This window comes from Hemiscyllium ocellatum, chromosome 10, assembly GCF_020745735.1.
Source record: "Hemiscyllium ocellatum isolate sHemOce1 chromosome 10, sHemOce1.pat.X.cur, whole genome shotgun sequence".
NCBI classification, from domain to species: domain Eukaryota; kingdom Metazoa; phylum Chordata; class Chondrichthyes; order Orectolobiformes; family Hemiscylliidae; genus Hemiscyllium; species Hemiscyllium ocellatum.
In genome coordinates this window covers 35,190,563-35,210,502 of record NC_083410.1, presented here as the reverse complement: position 1 = coordinate 35,210,502, position 19,940 = coordinate 35,190,563, and the positions used below count along the sequence as shown (strand labels likewise).

General features: G+C 37.0%; 1 protein-coding gene across 1 annotated transcript in view; it reads left to right on the top strand.

Moving 5' to 3' along the window:
- plekhh2 (pleckstrin homology domain containing, family H (with MyTH4 domain) member 2) overlaps positions 1-19,940 on the top strand; it is a 114,205-nt gene that overhangs the window by 59,209 nt on the left and 35,056 nt on the right. The window contains exons 10-15 of the mRNA XM_060831396.1: positions 2,029-2,123; positions 7,879-8,029; positions 12,355-12,494; positions 13,824-13,934; positions 15,940-16,026; positions 19,088-19,246. Of these exons, the coding sequence (XP_060687379.1) occupies positions 2,029-2,123; positions 7,879-8,029; positions 12,355-12,494; positions 13,824-13,934; positions 15,940-16,026; positions 19,088-19,246 (743 nt within the window). The remainder of the gene's footprint in view (positions 1-2,028; positions 2,124-7,878; positions 8,030-12,354; positions 12,495-13,823; positions 13,935-15,939; positions 16,027-19,087; positions 19,247-19,940) is intronic.

The window sequence follows — 19,940 nt, the reverse complement described above, 5'->3', positions numbered from 1 at the left end:
CTTCACTATCCTATCTATCTACGACTCCACTTTCAAGGAACAATGAGCCTCCATTCCAAGATCTCTTTGTTCAGTGACACACCCCTTGGCACTGGAAGGGACTTTTCTTTTAGCATTACACTAGTCCACTCCTCAGACACCTCCCTGCACCCTCCTCACTTTCCTGTGGCACCTATCCATTCAAGTACAGGAAATATGCCTGTCTTTTTTAAATCTCTTCGCAAACAATTCATCCAAGTGAAACAACAATATGTATGTTCTCCTTTCAGTTTAGTATTGTGTATTTGCTCTTCATGATGTGATCTTCTGAGCACTGGCAAGACCAAATGCAGGTTGGGTGACCATTTTGGGGAATACATCCATTTAGCGTGCCAATCATTTTAATTCACACCCTCACTGACATTTGTCTTGTTACAGTGGTTCTGTTGAAACTCAACACAAATATTTGAACAGCATTTTATCTATCATCTGGGTACTTTACAGCTTTCTGGAATCAATATTAAGTTCAAACAATTTCAATGATAAACTCTGCCTTCATTTTGTTTTGCTTTTCTTTGTGAGTTTTCTATCTTGCAAGTATTATTGTCTTTTATCTTCTATCAGTTAGGAGCTATTCAGGATTTTTTTCCTTCACACTTCCTGCAGACATATTTTTTAATATGTTTTTGTGATCTAATACCACTCTCTTTGGCTTTGTCCCATGAAACCTTTTGACTTTTAATCTCTCCTGCTGCCCTCCCAATCATAGACCTTCCTTTTTGTTCACCTCCCCACCTTCCTCTCTGTCACATGCTCAAAGCTTGCCACATCTCTATTTTTTTTTTAGTTTAGATCAGAGTGGTGCTGGAAAAGCACAGCAGGTCAGGCAGCATCTGAGGAGCAGGAAAAGTTTCCAGCATCTGCAATCCTCATTTTTGTCTATATCTCTAATTTTTTTCACCTCTGATGGAAGGTCACATAACTGAAATATTACATTTGTCTGTTGTTCCACAGAAAGTAGATCTTCTGAGATTTTGTGGGATTTTCTATGTTTATTGTTTTTATTCCAATATGTGTAGATTTTCTACATTTTTTTTTTCTCTTGGGATTCTAAAATTAGTCTTACTTTTTTAAGGCATTAGTATAACAACAACATCTTGTTCCATTGTGTTTGAACACTATATCTCCTGGCATTGCCACCAGAGTATTATAACGTAAAACATTGCTTTGAGCCACATAAGAAGTTAGGAGGAGACGTAATCAAATGCTTGGTTAGAGGTAGTTTTCAAGGAGGGAAATGAAGTAGAAAGAGTTAATTTTTGTCTATAAAGACCATTGAAAGGAAATCTGAAATTCCCATAAGTAGCTGAAAGCATGATACAAAAGGATTTATGTTTTAACATGTTTACTGTAACAAACAGATTATCAGCACTATTTACTAAACAGTTTTTGGAGGCAACTTTTACTTTAAACTACAGAACAGAACTTCTTACATAAGCAAAAATAACCTCTAAACCAGGATATGTCTTTCTGTCCTTTTTAAGTAGGCATTCAACTCCTGGATTATACAGTTATTTTCATTTCTCAGTGTGGCAACTTGTTCTCTCAGAACAGTTCTTCGCACTAAGAGGGTTACATGAGATCCTTACACAAGCTAGCTGAACAATTCCTCTCAAATTTGGTGTTTCCAAACAAAGCATGAACTTCCACTTTACACTTCGAATATGCATGTAAAATTAATTTGGACAAGATAACTAAAATAAAGACCTTCAAAAGCAGAACATTTTAATTTTTACTTACTGATCTTGTTCTTTTACTGAGATCATCTCGATCAATATGGATCAGGAATTATATCAATCATCTTCCTGTTTTTTACAGACTGATTCCTCTTCTTCCTATAAGCTCAACTGGTATAATAAAACATTATCTGTCCTATTTTTTTGTTTAAAAAATGTCTGATGTCTTATTTGATGTTTAGAGCTTTTAATATAGAATATTAAAATGAAATAAGCCTCCATCATCTGTGCATACATATTCTTTATTTCCTAGGCACTAGCTTCATGTCTTCAAATTCAACATCAGAATCTTACACCAGCTTGATTTATAAGAGTGTGACCTCTCCAGTTTACACTATTTTGAAAGGGGTGAGTGTCCATCATAAAGCCATGATTTCTCGAAGTAATTTAGACTAAAGGAGTTGACTGCAACCATTTGCAACTATATCTTTATTACTCCTCACACATTTTAGCTAAAGTTTTTGATGATGCAATTTTGCCTGATTTTTAAATTCCTTTATTATCCTAGTTTAGTGTGTGGGTAGGTACCGTGAAGTATGTGCACAATCAAGGATGATTGTGAGGATGCATACAAATGACATGTCATTATGAAACAATCTTTAAAACTGTAACTATTAGGTGAAATCATTGATGGAAGAATCACAAATTTGAAATTCTGCTAGAAATCTTTTTTTGCCAAAGGATTATCTCTAGTCCATTGCACCATCTTTGATAAAAACCTATTTTTGCTATGAAAGTTGTTCCATGGACTTTGTGTTTCAGTGAGTGAAGTATCTCATTTCTTTTTTATGTTTTCCAAAAACTGATATTGTTATTATTCATATTTGTCCCATTTTTTTCTTAGCTACCATTATGGCCATTCTGCCCCAGCACCAGAGCTGAAAGCCTCCAATATGTTGAATATTATTGAGTGAAAAAAAATTGTCTTACAATCTAGCCTTAATTCACCTTTTTCTCAAGTTTTGCTTTACTATTCCTTATTATTGGCCTTCACTGATCTTAATATATTGCTCCGAATTTGATTCAAAAATACTATTTAATATCTTGCCTCCTTACATATTGCTTCCTCCCACTGCCACCCTCACTTCTCATAATAGTAATGGCATTTATTCAAAAAGAGAGGGAGGCAGAAAGTAGAAAACTGTAGACTAGTTAGGTTAACATCGTTCCTTGGGAAATTGTTAGAATCAGTTATTAAGGAAGTAATAGCAGGTCATTTGGAAAATTAAAACTCAATCCATCAGACATCAAGGTTTTATGTAGAGTAAATCACGTTTGACTACTATACGAGAGTTCTTTGAGGATGTAACAAGAAACGTTGAATTCTGTAGATGTAGTATAGCTGGACTTCCAGAAGGCATTTGATAAGGTGCCACACAAAATGTTAATACACACGATGAAGTCCCATGAGATTACCGGTAATGTACTGAACTTGGATAGATGAATGGCTAATTAACAAAAAGTAGACAGTAAGGATAAGTTGATCTTTTTCTGGTTGGCAACATGTAACTAGTAGTGCATCACAGGGTTTGATCATCAGGTCCTAACTGTTTACAATCTGTTAAAGGCTTCGTTAACCAAATGTACAGACAACACTAAAGTAGGTGGAAAAGTAAGTTGCAATGACAAATAAGATATTTAAAAGTGGATATGGTTGGTTAGGTGAATGAGTCAAAGTTGGTAGATGGAATTTAACATGAATAAGTGTGAGGTTACCCATTTTAGTCAAAAGGCTGGAAAAGCAACTTAATATCTAAATGGACAGAGACGTTGGAGCACTTCAGTGCATGGGGGATCTGACTGTCCTTGTGTGTATGTCGCAGAAACGTATTCTGTAGGTAGAGCAGGCAATAAGGAAAGCAAATTGATTTTTGGTATTTGTTGCTGAAGGAATAGAGTTTAAAAGTAGGAAAGTGTTGCAGCAACTGTACAAAGCATTAGTGAGTCAATTCAGAGGAGGTTCACTTGATTGATTCAAGGATTTGTTTTAAAAAGAGAGTTTGAGCAGTTTCGGCCCATAGAATTTAGAAGAATGAGATGAGATGTAACTGAGGTATACAGGATGCTAAAGGAGATTGACAAAGTCAGCATAGAGAAGATGTTTCCTCCTGTGGAGCGATCTAGAATGAGAGTTCATAGTCTTAGAATACGAGATAGCAGATTTGAAACAAAGATAAGGAGAAATTCTTCTCTCAAAGGATTGTAAATCTGTATAATTCACTGGCACAGATGTGGTGGATGCAGAGGCATTGAGTAAGTTTAAGGAGGGGACAGACAAATTTTTAATTAGTAATGGATTAAAGAGTGGGCAGGAAAGTGGAATTGAGGCTGAGATGAGATCAATCACGATCATATTGAATGGTGGAGCAGACTCAAGAGGCTAAATTTCCCACACCGACGCCTATATTTTACATTCTGGTCATAATTTGTTCAAGAAACATGTTCACATTGGAAAGGCTGAATTGCAGAGTAATTTAGATCGAAATTACATAGAATTTGTATATAGACCAAGTGGATTTAAAAACATGTGACAATCATGTCATAACAAAAACAAGACACCTTAGTTCACCAGGTAACAAGGAAGTAGTAATCTAGATATGAAAGAATAAATATGGAATTCAAATTGTTTTAAAATTATAAATCAGTACACTGTTTGTATAATACAGGTGCTGGAATATATAAAAATATTAATGTTTAAGTTATTAATTAAGTACACAAACTATTGAAAGAAAATTACATCATCACTTTTTTCCATCCCTTACTTTACAAGGATGAAGTAAGCTGAACCTCTGAGTTGTCTCAATCATTCTGTATGTGGTGGTGGGAACCAGTTTTCAAATTGAACAGATTGCATAAGGGATTTTCAAAACTCAGTACAAATATTAACTCTTCACATTTGTAGAATTTCAAGCGTTATGACACGAAAGCCATTGTTGTATGATTGGTACTGAGTGACCAAGTTCAGTCTCAATACATATTTGTGTATTCTTTTGAACATAGTGTGAGATCAGGTTGTCACAGTCACAACAGGTTTGATCAAGGACCAAATACAGCCAAGTGGAAATCAACAAACTGCGAACAGAGAGTCCAAAACTCTCTGGATGTGAACATAGGAGATACGGTTAGTATGTTTGCAGATGACACCAAAATTGGAGGTGTGATGAACAGTAAAGAAGGTTACCTCCGAGTACAACGGAATCTTGATCAGATGGACCAATGGGCTGAGAAGTGGCAGATGGTGTTTAATTTAGATAAATGTGAGGTGCTGCATTTTGGAAAGGCAAATCAGGGCAGGACTTATACACTTAATGGTAAGGTCTTGGGGAGTGTTGCTGAACAAGGAGAACTTGAAGTGCAGTCACAGGTAAACAAGATAGTGAAGAAGGCGTTTGGTATGCTTACCTTTATTGGGCAGTGAATTGAGTATAGGAGTTGGGAGGTCATTTGCAACTGTCCAATACATTGGTTAGGCCACTTTTGGAATATAATGTGAAATTCTGGTCTCCCTGCTTTAGAAAGGATGTTGTGAAACTTGAAAGGGTTCAGAAAGATTTACAAGGATGTTGCCAATGTTGGATGGTTTCAGCTATAGGGAGAGGCTGAATAGGCTGGTGCCATTTTCCCTAGAGCATCGGAGGTTGAGGTGTAATCTTATAGTGGTTTACAAAATCATGAGGGGCCTGGATAGGGTGAATAGCCAAAGATTTTTGCGGGGGAAGGGTGTTGGGAGGTGGGTGGGGGGGATGGAGTCCAAAACTAGAAGATAGAGGTTTAAGGTGAGAGGGCAAAGATTTAAAAGGGACCTAATGAACAACACTTTCACACAGTGTGGTGCATGTATGGAATGAGCTGCCAGACAAAATTGTTATGAAGGTGTTAGGTATGCAGTGTACCTTTTGAGAGAGAGAGTAAGCTAGCAAGGACTGACTGAAAGCACAGAATGTGCTGAACAAATTACAAATGTAATATTTGTTTGAAACAAATAGCTGGAGTTGCATTGCCATGGAACAAAAACAAATTCAAATTTAAATTCAACCAATCAGTTTAAATTATGCTCCAGATACCAAATTCCAATTGAATTTAAATTTTACTATTTGGGATGACATCAAACCAATGAAATGATTCGATGTTTTGTGGTATAAAACCGGACATTTTGAACAGTTCGGGAGAGAACAGCAAAGGGCAGCCAAGCAAGCACCAGCATAAAGCCAGCCAGATAACTCTCTGAAAGGTACCTGCCCATAAGAAATTTGTGCAGCAGAACACCAAAGCCAACCTAGAGAAATCTACAGAGAAAGTTTGACATCTGAAGATGACAACTAGATTTGAAAGTGATTTGCTGTAAATTTAAGGGGGAATTTCTAGGACCAGTATTGTAGAGTTGGAGGTAAAAAAAAAGGTTTAAGAGAAATGGGTTGTGAATAGTTGTTGTTTAATATTCTCTTTTGGACTTAAAGAATAAAATTGTTAATTTTTTTCGTTAAATATTTAAATCTGGGTTAGTTCTTTGTTTCTCAGCGTGAGGTGAGCTTTTCTGTGTGTTGGGTTTATGTCAGCAGAGGGGTTTACCCATGTCATAACTAGCCAGTCTCCCCTACATCAAAGACATCTCGGAAATGGCTACCAGACTACTCATACCTCATGGCATCATGGTAGCCCACAAACCCACCAACACACTCAAACAGCAGCTAATGAATTTGACCCTATACAGACACCAAGCAAAACTAATATCGTTTACAAAATGCCTTGCAAGAACTGTAACAAACACTACATTGGACAAACAGGCAGAAAACTAGCCATCTGGACACAAGATCAACTAGCCACAAAAAGACTTGACGTACACTCGCTAGTATTTTTACATACAGATGAGGAAGGACACCATTTCAACTGGGAACCCATCCATCCTAGGACAAGCCAAACAGAGAATTCCTAGAAACATGGCATTCCAACTGGAAGTCTATCAACAAACACACTGATTTGGATCTAATTTACCATCCCTCTGAGAAAAAGAACAGGAAATGACATCACCGGTCCAAGGAAACCTAAACACATAAATAGAAAGCGGGCCATGCCACCTGCGCTTCATCCGGAGGCTCACTGATGATGTTATCAAGTATGGTGACGAAACATCTGAAAACAAACCTTCCAGCTCAGTGAGCAAACCTACATCCAGAATATCTGGATGGATGTATGAATAGGAAGAGTTTAAAGGGGTAAGGACCAAATGCTGACAAATGAGACTAGATTAATTTAAGATATCTAATTGGATTGAACGATTTGAATCAAAAAGTCTGTTTCCTTATTGTACAGCTCCATGACTCTACATGTTAAGTACCAACTTTGCAAACACCCTAGGTACTTCTCAAATGCACTTCTAGCTACTTTTGCTCTTGCCATGATATGTGTATGTTGATCTTTCTACCGCTGTGCATTTGCTGATTCTTCTGTAAATCCACACTAGCTTTGTCAGACTCAACTTTCAACAGTCATTTAGTTACAACATCAGTGAATCAGTTCTGGCAGTTACAAATAACGTTGCATTATTTTTCAATATCTAAGAGAACAAGCAATCCCTCTAGATTTTTATGTTCAAGTCCATAACTCTCCACACACCAAATTCCTAAAATAATTTCCTTGGGCATTTTCTGATGCGTGCAGATGGTAAACAAGATATCTGACTTCCACTGTTGACTGCAAGGTATCACTAAGTTCTAAGTTTGAATAAATGATTCCCTTTAAAGATTGCTGGGTTGCATTGCCTTTGTTTATGTCTGTAGTAACATTTAAAATGTTAAACTTATGGTCTGTAATTTAATCCAGTCATAAACCTTTCCCTTTCCCTTTCCCTTAGAAATATCTCCAAAAACGTCTGATCAGAAGAAGTATTTCACCCACTAACTCAAATGTATCCCATTGATAGGGATGTTTTTTGATCAATGATTGGCATTTTCTTCCATTGTTAATTGACTCTGTAATAGATTCATAAATGTATATTAAGTTGTTAATCTATTATCCCAAGAAGGGAGAAGTTCTGTTCCATGTATTCTAACATAACACACAATAAAATAGAAAGCTAATTTGCAGATCTTGCTTAATCTTTAAGAAAGCTGCTCAGATTAGTACAAGCCCTTTCTCAGATGAGCTATCCGAAACTGAAGAAAGTGACAGCTCGAGAGGAAGTTCCAGGACTTCATTGACAGGATCAGACTCTCGCAAAGGCAGTAGTCCAAGCAGTCCACGGGCCATGAAACGAGGTGAGATTTCCTTTGGATTTGTATAAAGCAACACAGATAAATGAGAAAATGGGAATCTGTGTAAGCAAATGATAAAATAAGGCATTAATAAGAGCTTCCAAGATTAATTAATTTCTTCACTATGGATTAATTAATTGCTAACCTATGTTCTGATGTTAATACCCTTTTAAGTGGGTTAGTAATAAAATATTTATAATAGCATTGCCTTCATGTGCTCCATTTTTGCATAGTATCACATGACTTATTTCAAATAAGCACCATGAAATAGAAACAATGACAATTTAATGCAATGAAATACAAGGAAACCAGAGAATAACTTACCAGTATCAGGAATTGTGTTATCCTGGCCTATTCTCTTGGGGTTTCTATCCTGTTTTCCATTATGATGACTGCAACACATGCCTCACTATGTTCCCAAGCCTATCTGGCTTGTCTAGTACAAATCCAAAACTATTCTCCTGTCAAATTTTACAGTAGAGGAACTGCTGAAACTAGATATTTCCTATGCTGTTAGGCCCATTTAAATAGTGCTGGATGTCATTAGTTCACACTCAATATCTGAAACTTGGAGAAAAGCTAGTGATAGACCATCATAGAGAATCTTCACAGCATTTATACCAGCCAAATCAGGAACACTACCAATACCCATGTAGCAACAGGGTATGCTGTGGGGACAACAGAATATGTTGCTGGATATTGAAGGAGAACAGAGCTGTTTATCTGCGAATGAGTATACCTAAATGGCAGTATCAAAATATAAGTAAATAAAATTAAATCCCAGAGTCTGGTAATACTGAGGAGGCAGAGAGGCTGAAGATAGATTTAGACCAGTTAGCAGAGTGGGCAAAGAAATGGCAGATGAAATACAACATGGGAAAGTGTGACGCCATGCATTTTGGTAGGAGGAATAGAAGCATGGACTATTTTCTAAATGGGAAAAAAATTCAGAAATCTGAAGTGCAAAGGAGCTTGGGAGTCCTAGTCCAGGATTCTCTTAAGGTGAACTTGCAGGTTGAGTTGGTAGTTGGGAAGGTAAATGCAATGTTGGCATTTATTTTGAGATGACTAGAATTTAAATGCAGGGATGTACTTCTGAGACGTTATAAAGCTTTGTTTAGACCACATCTAGATTATTGTGAGCAATTTTGGGCCCTATACCTCAGGAAGGATGTACGGGCCCTGGAGCATGTTCAAAGGAGGTTCACAAGAATGGTCCCAGGAATAAAAAACTTAACATATGAGGAATGTTTGAGGACTCTGGGTTTATATTCAAAGTAATTTAGAAGGATGACGGGGGATCTAACTGAAACATATGGAATACTGAATGGTCTGGACAGAGTAGATATTAGAAAGATTGTTCCATTGATAGGAGAGACTGAGATCTGAGGGCACAGCCTTAAAGGGAAGACCCTTTAGAATGGAGATAAGGCGAATCTTCTTCAGTTAGAGAGTGATTGCCACAGAAGGCTGTAGAGGCCAGGTCATTGAGTACATTTAAGACAAAGCTAGTTAGGCTCCTGATTGTCAAACGGATCAAGAGTTACAGGGAGAAAGCAGGAGAATGGAATTAAGAAACTTATTAGCCATGATTGAAGGCAGAGATGGGCTGAATGGCCTAATTTCTGCTCCTATCTCTTATGGCCTTATGGATCTGGGCAATATGAACAGTTCTTTGCATCAAGATATTCAATATGTCAAGAGTTCAATATAAACTGATGCTTTTTAATAAGCTTTGGAATGTCGGAGATGGTAAGTTAGAAATACTCTTCACTTGCGCAGAAGAAAACTCTGGGACACGAGCACTATGCTTATACACCAATATTATATGAAAGTGAATTGGATAGTCTGCAGATTCTTCAGAATAATCTCAGTATTTAAAGGAATAAACTTTGAGGATAAATATTTTAAAGTTGAATCACATTAGCTTGAGTGTTGAAAGATTGAGAAGTGATCTGGTCAAGATATTGAAAAAAGATTTGATAAGGGCAGATACAGATAACTATTTCCTCCGCTGGCAATCCAGAACAAAAGGCACAGTCCTTAAATTAGAATGTGAGCTCTTTAGGGGAAAACTTAGGGAGCACCTCTCAACACAAAATCGTTCAAAACTAGATTTCTGAGTAACAAAGCTGTTGATGTTACACCAATTGAAAACCAAAAGATTGAAATCAACAAATGTTTGGTAGGTACGGCTCTCAAATATATTAATCAAATTTAGGATGGTGGAGTTGACTAACAGATCAGAAATGCTGAATCTGATCAGTTGAACAGGACTGTGGAGACAAATAATATCCTTTGCCCTACATTGTTTTGGAAATCACTAAACAGAATTCAATTTGAAGTGGGAATGTGGTAATAATGTCTAAGGAAACAACACCATTTACGAAATATATTATGAGATACACAATTGCATTATCTCATGGATGCACTGAAGACATCCTTCCTATAGAAATTTTAAAAAATAATTTCCTCAACAAATGTCTTTCTTAATTTTGTTTTTTTTTGCAGGGATATGTCTTAAATTAAAATACTGCCAGGATTAAAAATATTTCCAAATGCTCTTAAATATGGTCAACAGTCCTGAATTTGGAGACCTCTATAATCAGAGAATCATTCTCATTGTGGGAATACAAGGCATATGTATTCTATTGCATATTTTACTCAAGATCAGAATGCAGTGCAGTGTAGTGTGAATACAGTTGTCCTTGAATATGTAAAGCAATAAAGTTTGTGGATGTGCAGAGCTCTTGCTAACCCCGTTTCATAATTTAGACATTATGCACTCTTAACTTGGGCTTAAATTTTGCTGTTGGGTTGGGAGCAGAGAGTGAAGACAGTTTCTGGCTTTGCAAATGGACCTTGGAGAAAGTACTTCAGAAATTTGCAATTTGGTTCCAGAGGATCAAGGTTTTGTGGGAATTGTGATCAACAATCTGTGAAGGAATTCTGGGTTCCAGATGGAGAGGTGGATTTGACAAAAGGCTGACTTCCATGCTCCAGCACGAGTGTGAAAAAAAAACCAAAGGCAACACTCACCCCTAATTCTTCATAGTTCCAATAGCTAACCCCACCCTCCATGACTTTGTCCTTCTATCCTTCAAGCCAACTCACCAGCATCCACCAGGGGCAATCTTTAGAACCCATGCTGAGATTATAGAACAAATTCTGTGTGTTGATTGACTAGTGCACTTTTTCAAAAGCTCTCTCATTGATTTTTCTTTTGAGAAATCACTGTATTTAACTTTCTTTAACCCCTATAAAAAGAAACGTTCATTGTTGTACTTCCATCTTAGAATTTTGTAATTAATTATAGCTGTTAATCAACCTGTGAACTGACCAGCACCCAATGTGAATGTGACAAGTTATGAAATCAGTCATATAGCATGATTTCTAAATATTTACCAACAGATTTATGCCCACAGACAGACTGAAAAAAAGCACTGAATTGTTTTTAATAATGCAGACATTGCTTCAAATTCTTAAAGGCAGGTGATTTAAAAAGCATTGAAAGCTTGATGGCTCCAATGACAGATCCCCTTTACAATTCTAGTGAACTTCAGTTCCAAAGGATTTATCCACTTTTTACTTGGTCACATCTACTTTGAACAATCGTAAAAGGAACTTCTCCCAGAGATATCCTGACAGCATAGCCAAAAGAGTACCTCACCTTTCCAAAATGATACCATACCTCTGCATAGGACTCTGACGAGCTTATATTTTCTCCTACCGGTTATGTTTTTAGAAATCCTGACAGTCAAAATAAAATCTGACAAAACAGCTAAAGTTTAATGTGCAGAGTTATCTCTGGACCACAGATATGCACAGTTTAACCCACCAACCCTCACCAACCCCACCCCCGACCCACCTCTGCTGCTCTCCTGCAAAAATGGCAGGAGCTGGGTTCATCGGAAGGAGTTCCTGATTTTGGCCACTAGGGCCATTTTTATTAGGATGTGGATTCTCTCTGCCTGTGAAAGAGTAAAGGATTTTATCTTTTCATGTTACAACAAGCCTTCAGATTATTTTATTTTAATTAAGACACAACTAAAAGGGCACTTCCATTTGGGCAAAGTAAAATAACCCATATTCCCTAAACCCGAAGTAAAACATCGAGGTGTTGCATAGTCTAGGGATGTATCTTAAGTTCCAACAGTTGAGAACAACAAAATTCAATCTCAATGCACGTAAATAAGAGGAATTCATCAGCTCAAACCTTTTGAGCCTTGAGGGGGATATTCTTTCTTTCATTTTGTGTGGAAGATTGCTTTCTATAAGTATGCAGTTGTATGATATTAATGAACATATTCTATGAATATTTTGAGCAGGAGTATCGATGTCTTCTATGACTTCAGAAAGTGATTACGCTATTCCACCAGATGCATACTGTACAGACACAGAATGTTCTGAGCCAGAACAGAAACTTCCAAAAACATGTTCTTCCCATTCCATTGATAGTGGCAAAAATGTAAGTATTTATTCTTGTCAAGTATGAATCCTGCTCACTAGCAGATCAAAATAACAAAGCAATTATCATTCAGAGATCAAACGTTCTGTGGTTGATCCACTAGCTGTGCTTCAGTTATTTATCTTACCACAGACAATCCTTAAACATTGGGAGTATCACATCTAATCCCATTACTCCAGGCTTAGATATAAGGAAATCAATTAGTCTTCAATCTTGATCATTATCCAATGAGCATCATTTAAAGTTTTGTGTTTTCGATCACTGACCAGGAAGAAGATTTTAAAAATCACACGTCACCAGGTTATAATCCAATGGCATTATTTGAAAACACTAGGTTTCAGAGCACTAATACCTGATGAAGGAACAGCACTCCGAAAGCCAGTGTTTTCAAATAAACCGATTGGACTATAACTTGGTGCCATATAATTTTTGATCTTGTCCAACCCAGTCCAGCGCCACCACCTCCACATCATGTTGTCCAGGAACAAAATTAAATTCAGCTTAGGTGGCCAAAGTCAATAGCGTAAACACTACGAGGTGGGTTTGTTTACATCAACATCATAAACGATGCATGACTAGAATTGCCACAAGTTCCAGTGCTTCCTATTCCATCTTTCATTCCCTATGGTGCAAACTACAAGACTTGGTACTTTTCTTGCTGGTAGTGAAAAACATTATTATTTGACTCAAGTCCCCCTCTATATACTTACTGTTCAAAATGTTAGTTGGTTTCAATTTGAAAGTTGTTTTACCATGTATTGTTTATTTAATGTTCCTAATGTAAGAATACATCTTTTCCAAATCACCAGTAAAATGACTGGATTGAAATGCTGAGTTTGAATTTTGTCTGATGTGCTTAAAAATGAGTTCTGTTATTTTCTTCAAATGCATATTTTGAATAGTATGACCTCTTTCTCTGTCTGAAGGCAGATGTTTGGAGATTATCCATTGGTGCTTCACTTTATAGTTTTGATCTGAATTTTGTTACTACAATTTATGAACTCCTGATTGGAAATTTGACATCCACACAAATATACAAGATTGACCTGTTGAAGATGAGCAGAAATTCTCTTAAAATTGTCATCAACATCTCTGAAGAATATGCTGACTTCAAACTAAATAAATCTTTTTGCAAAGTGCAAGTAGTGATCCCAATTACCATCAATTAGTTTGCAGTTTCTCTTTTTGAGACAGATGCATCAAATGGATAAGAAAATATGTCCAACTAAAATTTGCTTCACTCCATATCCATTTATATTGTGACAAAATAAAATACAAAACATTTTTCCAATAATGCAAAAATAATGTGCACAATGATCCATTGTACAGGAACCTTTAGAAAAGTCTGGATATTTGTTAAAAATGGGAGGAAAAGTGAAAACATGGAAACGGCGATGGTTTGTCCTTAAAGGTGGTGAATTGCTGTACTACAAATCACCAGTAAGTAAGATAACTACTCTGTTATAAATTTATAAAGTAACTAGTTTAATGCTGTCCAGTAAAAGCATTACAAATAGGAGTCAGCATGTGGCCCTCAAGCCCTGTTCTGCCATTTCATATGATCGTAGCTGATTTTACAGACCAATTTCCCTTGCTGCCCTATTCCCATATGTCTTGATGTTGTAAATGAGCAAAGTTCCATCTCTGTCTTGAATGTAATCAGCAACATTCCACAGCACTCTCGAGTGGAAACTTCCAAAGATTTACAATCTTCTGAGTAGCTAGTTTGAATGCCATGCATCAAGTGGCCTCCTGGTGTGCTGTAAAACCCTGTAAGAAATTTATATGATTCATTGAGATTACCTCTGATTCTTCTAAGTCCCAGAAATGTTTCTAAACGTTTTTGATTTATGGCTGAAGTAATGGAATATTGTCCCTTGTGATATCATTCACTTTACCTGCATTATCTTCAGATTTAAAAATTCTGAATCCAAATTATTCTTTAAACAGTGATGTGCTGAACGATATGCTGGTTAATTTTTATATAAGATTGGGTCAGAATATACCAGTGTTACTTCTATAACCATAAGAGCATAAGATTTAGGAGTAGAATTCAGCCCATCGAGTCTGCTCCACTATTCGATCATGGCTGATATGTTTCTCAAGTCCATTTTCCTGCCTTCTCTCCATAGCCCTTAATCCCCTTACGTATCCAGAACCGATCTATCTCTGGCTTGAATACATTTAATAGCTTGGCCTCCATGGCCTTCTGCAGCAATGAGTTCCACAGATTCACCACCTTCTGGTTGCAGAAATTCCGCCTCATCTCTGGTGTAAAGAGTAATCCCTTCACTCTGAGGCAGTGCCCTTGGCTCCTAGTCTCTCCTACAAGTGGAAACATCTCCACTCCACTGTATCCAGGCCTCAGTATTGTGTAAGTTTCAATGAGACTCCCCCGCCCACCCCATCCTTTTCATTTCCCACCCATCTGTAGGGCGGTTCATGGTTAGCACTACTGCCTGTCAGCACCAGGGACCAGGGTTCAAGTCCAGCCTCGGATGACAGTGTCTGTGTGGAGTTTGCACATTCTCCTCTTGTCTATGTGAGTTTCCTCAGGGTGCTCCAGTTTCCTCCCACATTCCAAAGATGTGCATATTAGGTAGATTGACCATGCTAAATTGCCCCGCAGTATCCATGGATGTGTAGTCTACAGGAATTTGCTCTGGGAAATGCAGGCTTACAGGGATAGGGTAGGGATGTGTCTGGTGTGATGCATTTCAGAGGGTTGTTGCAGACTCGATGGGCCGAATCATCTGCTTTCACACTAAGGATTCTATGATTCTAAACTCCGTTGCGGACAGACCCAGAGTCCTCATTCTCTCCTCCTATGACATGCCCATTGCCTCTGGGATCATTCATATAAACCTCCTCTGCACCCCCCCTCCAAGTCTAGCACATCCTTCCCTTTGGGGCTCGAAACTGCTCACAATGTTCCAAATGCAGTCTGACCAGAGCTTTATGCAGCCTCTGCCATACATCCCTGGTCTTGTCTTCTAGTCATTTCAAAATGAATGCTAACATTGCATTTGCCTTCTTAACTGCCAACTGAACCTACACATTAACCTTAAGAGAATCCCGAACTCTCACCCCCAAGTCCCTTTGTGCATCAGATTTCGTTTCCTATTTAGAAAATAGTCTATGCCTCTATTCTTCAGCCCTTGTCCCATCAAGCATACCCAGTCAATAGAAGTTGTGGCAGGAATGACCACACACTACTCTGCTCTAGGCAATTCTTGGCTTGCAATAATTGAGAGACTCCATCAGGTCATGAGGATTTTCATGCAGAAAGGATGAGTGGGAAACTCAATAAAGCTTTCATCCATTCAGCCTAATCTGCATTTCAATCTAGAAAATATTAATAATCTTCAGACTACCCAGACTAACACCTGAAAATTTGTCTATATTGCATACACTAAAATCTGATTTCTCTTATCTCTAAATCCAGAGTGATGTCATCCGTAAACCACAAGGTCAGATTGAGCTCAATGTCTCAAATCACATTGTCAGGTGTGACGGGAAACAAACAATTCAGGTAGTATTTTTAGTCACATTTCTCTAATACAGTGCTCCTTTTAAACAACTTTGCAACATTAAGTCATTGAATTTGCAAATATCCCCTGACAACTACATGCTTGAAGATGTTTATACTCTATGTATTTCAGGGAAGTGAAAGCAATTTATTTTTTAAAGAAATGTTTTTGGAGGTTCCAAGCTTCAATGGTGTGTCTCTAGAATCTCCAGCTTTTATTAATGCAAACCATGCTATATTTGATTTTCAAGTTTGGGTTGATAATAGTTTAGTACGATTAGAACTTCCCAACATGCTACAAGCCTGCAACAATCTAAAAAGGCGCATGTACATAGAACTGTACAGCACAGGAACAATCCCTTTGGCCCATGATGTGCTGAACATGACGCCAGATTAAACTAATCCTATTTGCCTGCCCTTGTCCATAACCCTCCACACTTTGCATATTCATGTGCTTATCTAAAAGTCCCTTAAATGCCTCTATTGTATCTGCCTCCACCACCACCCCAGCAGGGTGTTCCAGACTCCTCCCACTCTGTGAAAAAAAAACTTGCCCCTCGCATCTCCTTTGAACTTTTCCTCTCTTACTTTAAATGCATGCCCTCTAGTATTAGACATTTCAACTCTGGGATTCTGACCATAGACTGTATCTATGTATCTCATAATTTTATAGACTTCTTTCAAGTCTTCCCTCAGCCTCTGCTACTCCAAAGAAAACAACCTGAGTTTTTCTAGCCTCACCTTACAGCTCATACCCTCTAATCCAGGCAGCATCCTGATAAATCTCTTCTGCACTGTCTCCAAAGCCTCCATATCCTTTCTGTATTGTAGCTACCAGAACTGAATGCAATACTCTAAATGTGGCCTAACCAAAGTCTTATAAAGCTGCAACATGACATCCTTGCTCTGATATGCAGTTCCCTAACCAATAAAGGCAAGCATGACATACGCCTTCTTTACCACCCTATCTACTTGCATGGTCAATGATGTACATTGGAGAATACAGTCTCTCCTAATGACAGAGTACCAATATTGTGTGATGTAGCACTTGAAGATGTGTGTGCAGCCCGTAACAAATTCAATTTTAGAGAATTTTCTCCTCTTTGAACTTGTGCAATTGGTACTGTTGGATAGTTCATGGAAAGGAAGAAGATGAGATTGATTGATTGCTCAGACAAGTAAAATATCTGTTGTATATTCCATATCTCTGAGGTAGCTGTCCTCAGTGGTATCCTAGAATTTACACTGCTATACCTGTGGCAAGGTTTGGTTATGGTTCAGCTTGATGTATTTGACACAACTCTGTAACAGCTTATTATATTAAATCAAAGCTCATTTGACAGAAGGAAATTTATGCATAAGTTCATCTGGTAAATTGAAGGTTAGAGATCTCTGCTTAGCGATACGATGGGTAGGTTACGTAGAAATGTACAAAGACCCCTTTCCTGTCTGTCATCCCTTTCTTCATTGTTTCCCACCCGCAACAGGCATAAATATGAGATTTTCCATGGGGAAATTTAGTCTTCCTCAACTGTTCCAATAGTGGGACAGAAAAGCGCACCACAGTAATTGACAGAAAAGTTTGTGAATAGTGGATGAGCAATAAGAAAATGCAAACTAAATGAAAAATGTATTTAAAATCTTGCTAAGATTTAGTGAAATATCCTGATGAATTACTGTCTGAATGCAACTTAATGCCTAGTAACCCTGGATTTCCATTTATTTAAGCAAATAGATAGTTCTGTTAGACATAGATGAAGACCAGGAAAATAAATAGACTTAATCATAGTATACAGATTAAACATCTTTTTTTAATTGGCAACTTCCTACCTCATTTATTCTTCTATCAGAAACCTAAGAGAAATGTGGAATGATGGTATTCCCCTTATATTCCTCTCATTATTCCATCATTTGTACCTACACATTGATTCTTATAAATGTTTCCTTTTAGTAACTAATATTATTGTGACAGTTACAGGAATATTCTATGATGAACTCCTCGAGTAAAAAGAAGTGACAGAGTGTTTGACTTTTACATCCATATATTTAATATTATTTATTGTAACTTTGTATTTTTGGGTTCTTAAAATAGTAACATGGGTATTTTGTGTGTCTGAAGTTAATATTCAATTTACAATTGTGTAGGCTGTGGTGATTTGTTTTAAAACCGTTTTTGAGGCCCGTCTTCAGAACTAATGAGGTTTTATGTTCATTGCAGGGCTTCATGACCAAACAAGATAAGCAGGCTTCAGGTTAGAAGTTAAGAAATACATTTTTAAGTTTAGGAAAACATTCAAAGCTTAGAGAGATAATCTTTATTAGTTTGACTTCTGAGGAGTTCTTTGAAGACACTTCTATAGACCAGTTTTCCTGAGAAAGGAAGGATGTAGTGCAACTAGATTTTCTTAAAGTAAAGAATTAGTGATAGTCCCAGACCAGAAGTTGGGATAAAATCCTAAAAAGGTTTCTTGAAATTCAGAGGTATAATAGTTCCAGGAAGAAGCAGTTCTAGTCTATAAGTTAAAATCATAGTTAACTTTGACAAAGTGCTGAAGACAGGGACTCTGATGCATGTACTGTCGGAGTGGTATTTGAAGATACAAGGTGTAGTTTTGGGTACTATACAAAAGCTGTTGTTTTTGTTTTCAATTTATAAAGGAGTGTTTTGCAATTGATGGGATTATACTTTCTACTGTGTATTTAAAAATCTTTAAATTTGTATCATAAATAAATAGTTGTATTGATGGTGCAAAATTTGCAGAATTATGTGCTTATTTCTGACTGAGAGATCACTTTATTCAAACCAGACCAAACAAAATGACATCCAGCAAACTAGGTTTCAATCTGGGATCTGACATACCCAGTAATTACATCAGCTGGGTTCATCACAATATTTGTTTTAAAACAAGTTGGCTTTTGAATTTGGGAGTAAAACATTCCCCAAAAGATTGGCCATGTTGATTACAACTGTTATTTTTGCATGCTTTTAGAAGTTAGTGTGTTCATTTGACTGTTAGTGCAAAGATTCAGTGTAATGGCATGTTTATTGTATTTTCTATCCAAGCTCATTACAGAAAAGAAGACATACTACCTGACTGCAGATTCTCCAAATATTCTTGAGGAATGGATTAGGGTTTTGCAGAATGTGTTACGTGTCCAAGCTGCCAGCCCTCTTTTCACACAGCCAGATGTCAAGCCATCAATTGAAGGTTTACTAACCAAGGTACTGATTCTTTAATTATATATACAATAATTGATGGCCAACTTGAATGACAGGAATGTGCATTCACCAATTTGGGACTGAAATATATTAATTCGAAGTTTGTTGTTTGTGATAAACAGCTTATGTTCTAAACTTTTGATTTGGACAAATATTACCATATTATCTAAATATCTAATTCTCATGTATTTAGGTAGCTGTAAATGTAGACACACAGGTGACTAACTAATCCAGCATTGATTGAGACAATTCATTTTCAAAACTATGTATTTCAGTTATGATGAGCTTAAAATGTTAATCTAAAGAAATCAATCCTTAAATTACCTACAACAGAAGGTTTTGTTTCTGCTGAAAACTGTAAAAGGTATTGTTTAGGTATGAAGATATCTCAATTTAGAGGATCTGTTGATGTCTCAAGGGCAGCACTTACAAAGGTGTCATATAGTGCTGAGGTTTATTATTCAATAGTTTAAATCATCAATAATTTAAGATAGTGTTGAATGTAAAAGTTAAGTCACAGAAAACCTAGCTATTGATTTAATTCATAAACAGTAACCTTGTCATATTTATTTTTTGACAAAAAATGTTGTTCTAGGTTGTGGTAATCCTGCTCATTGAAATGTCAAGTGAATGTTGCCAGTTATTTAATTAAGACCAAAAATATTCAACCTACAGCAGAATAAAAGACATATCAAAA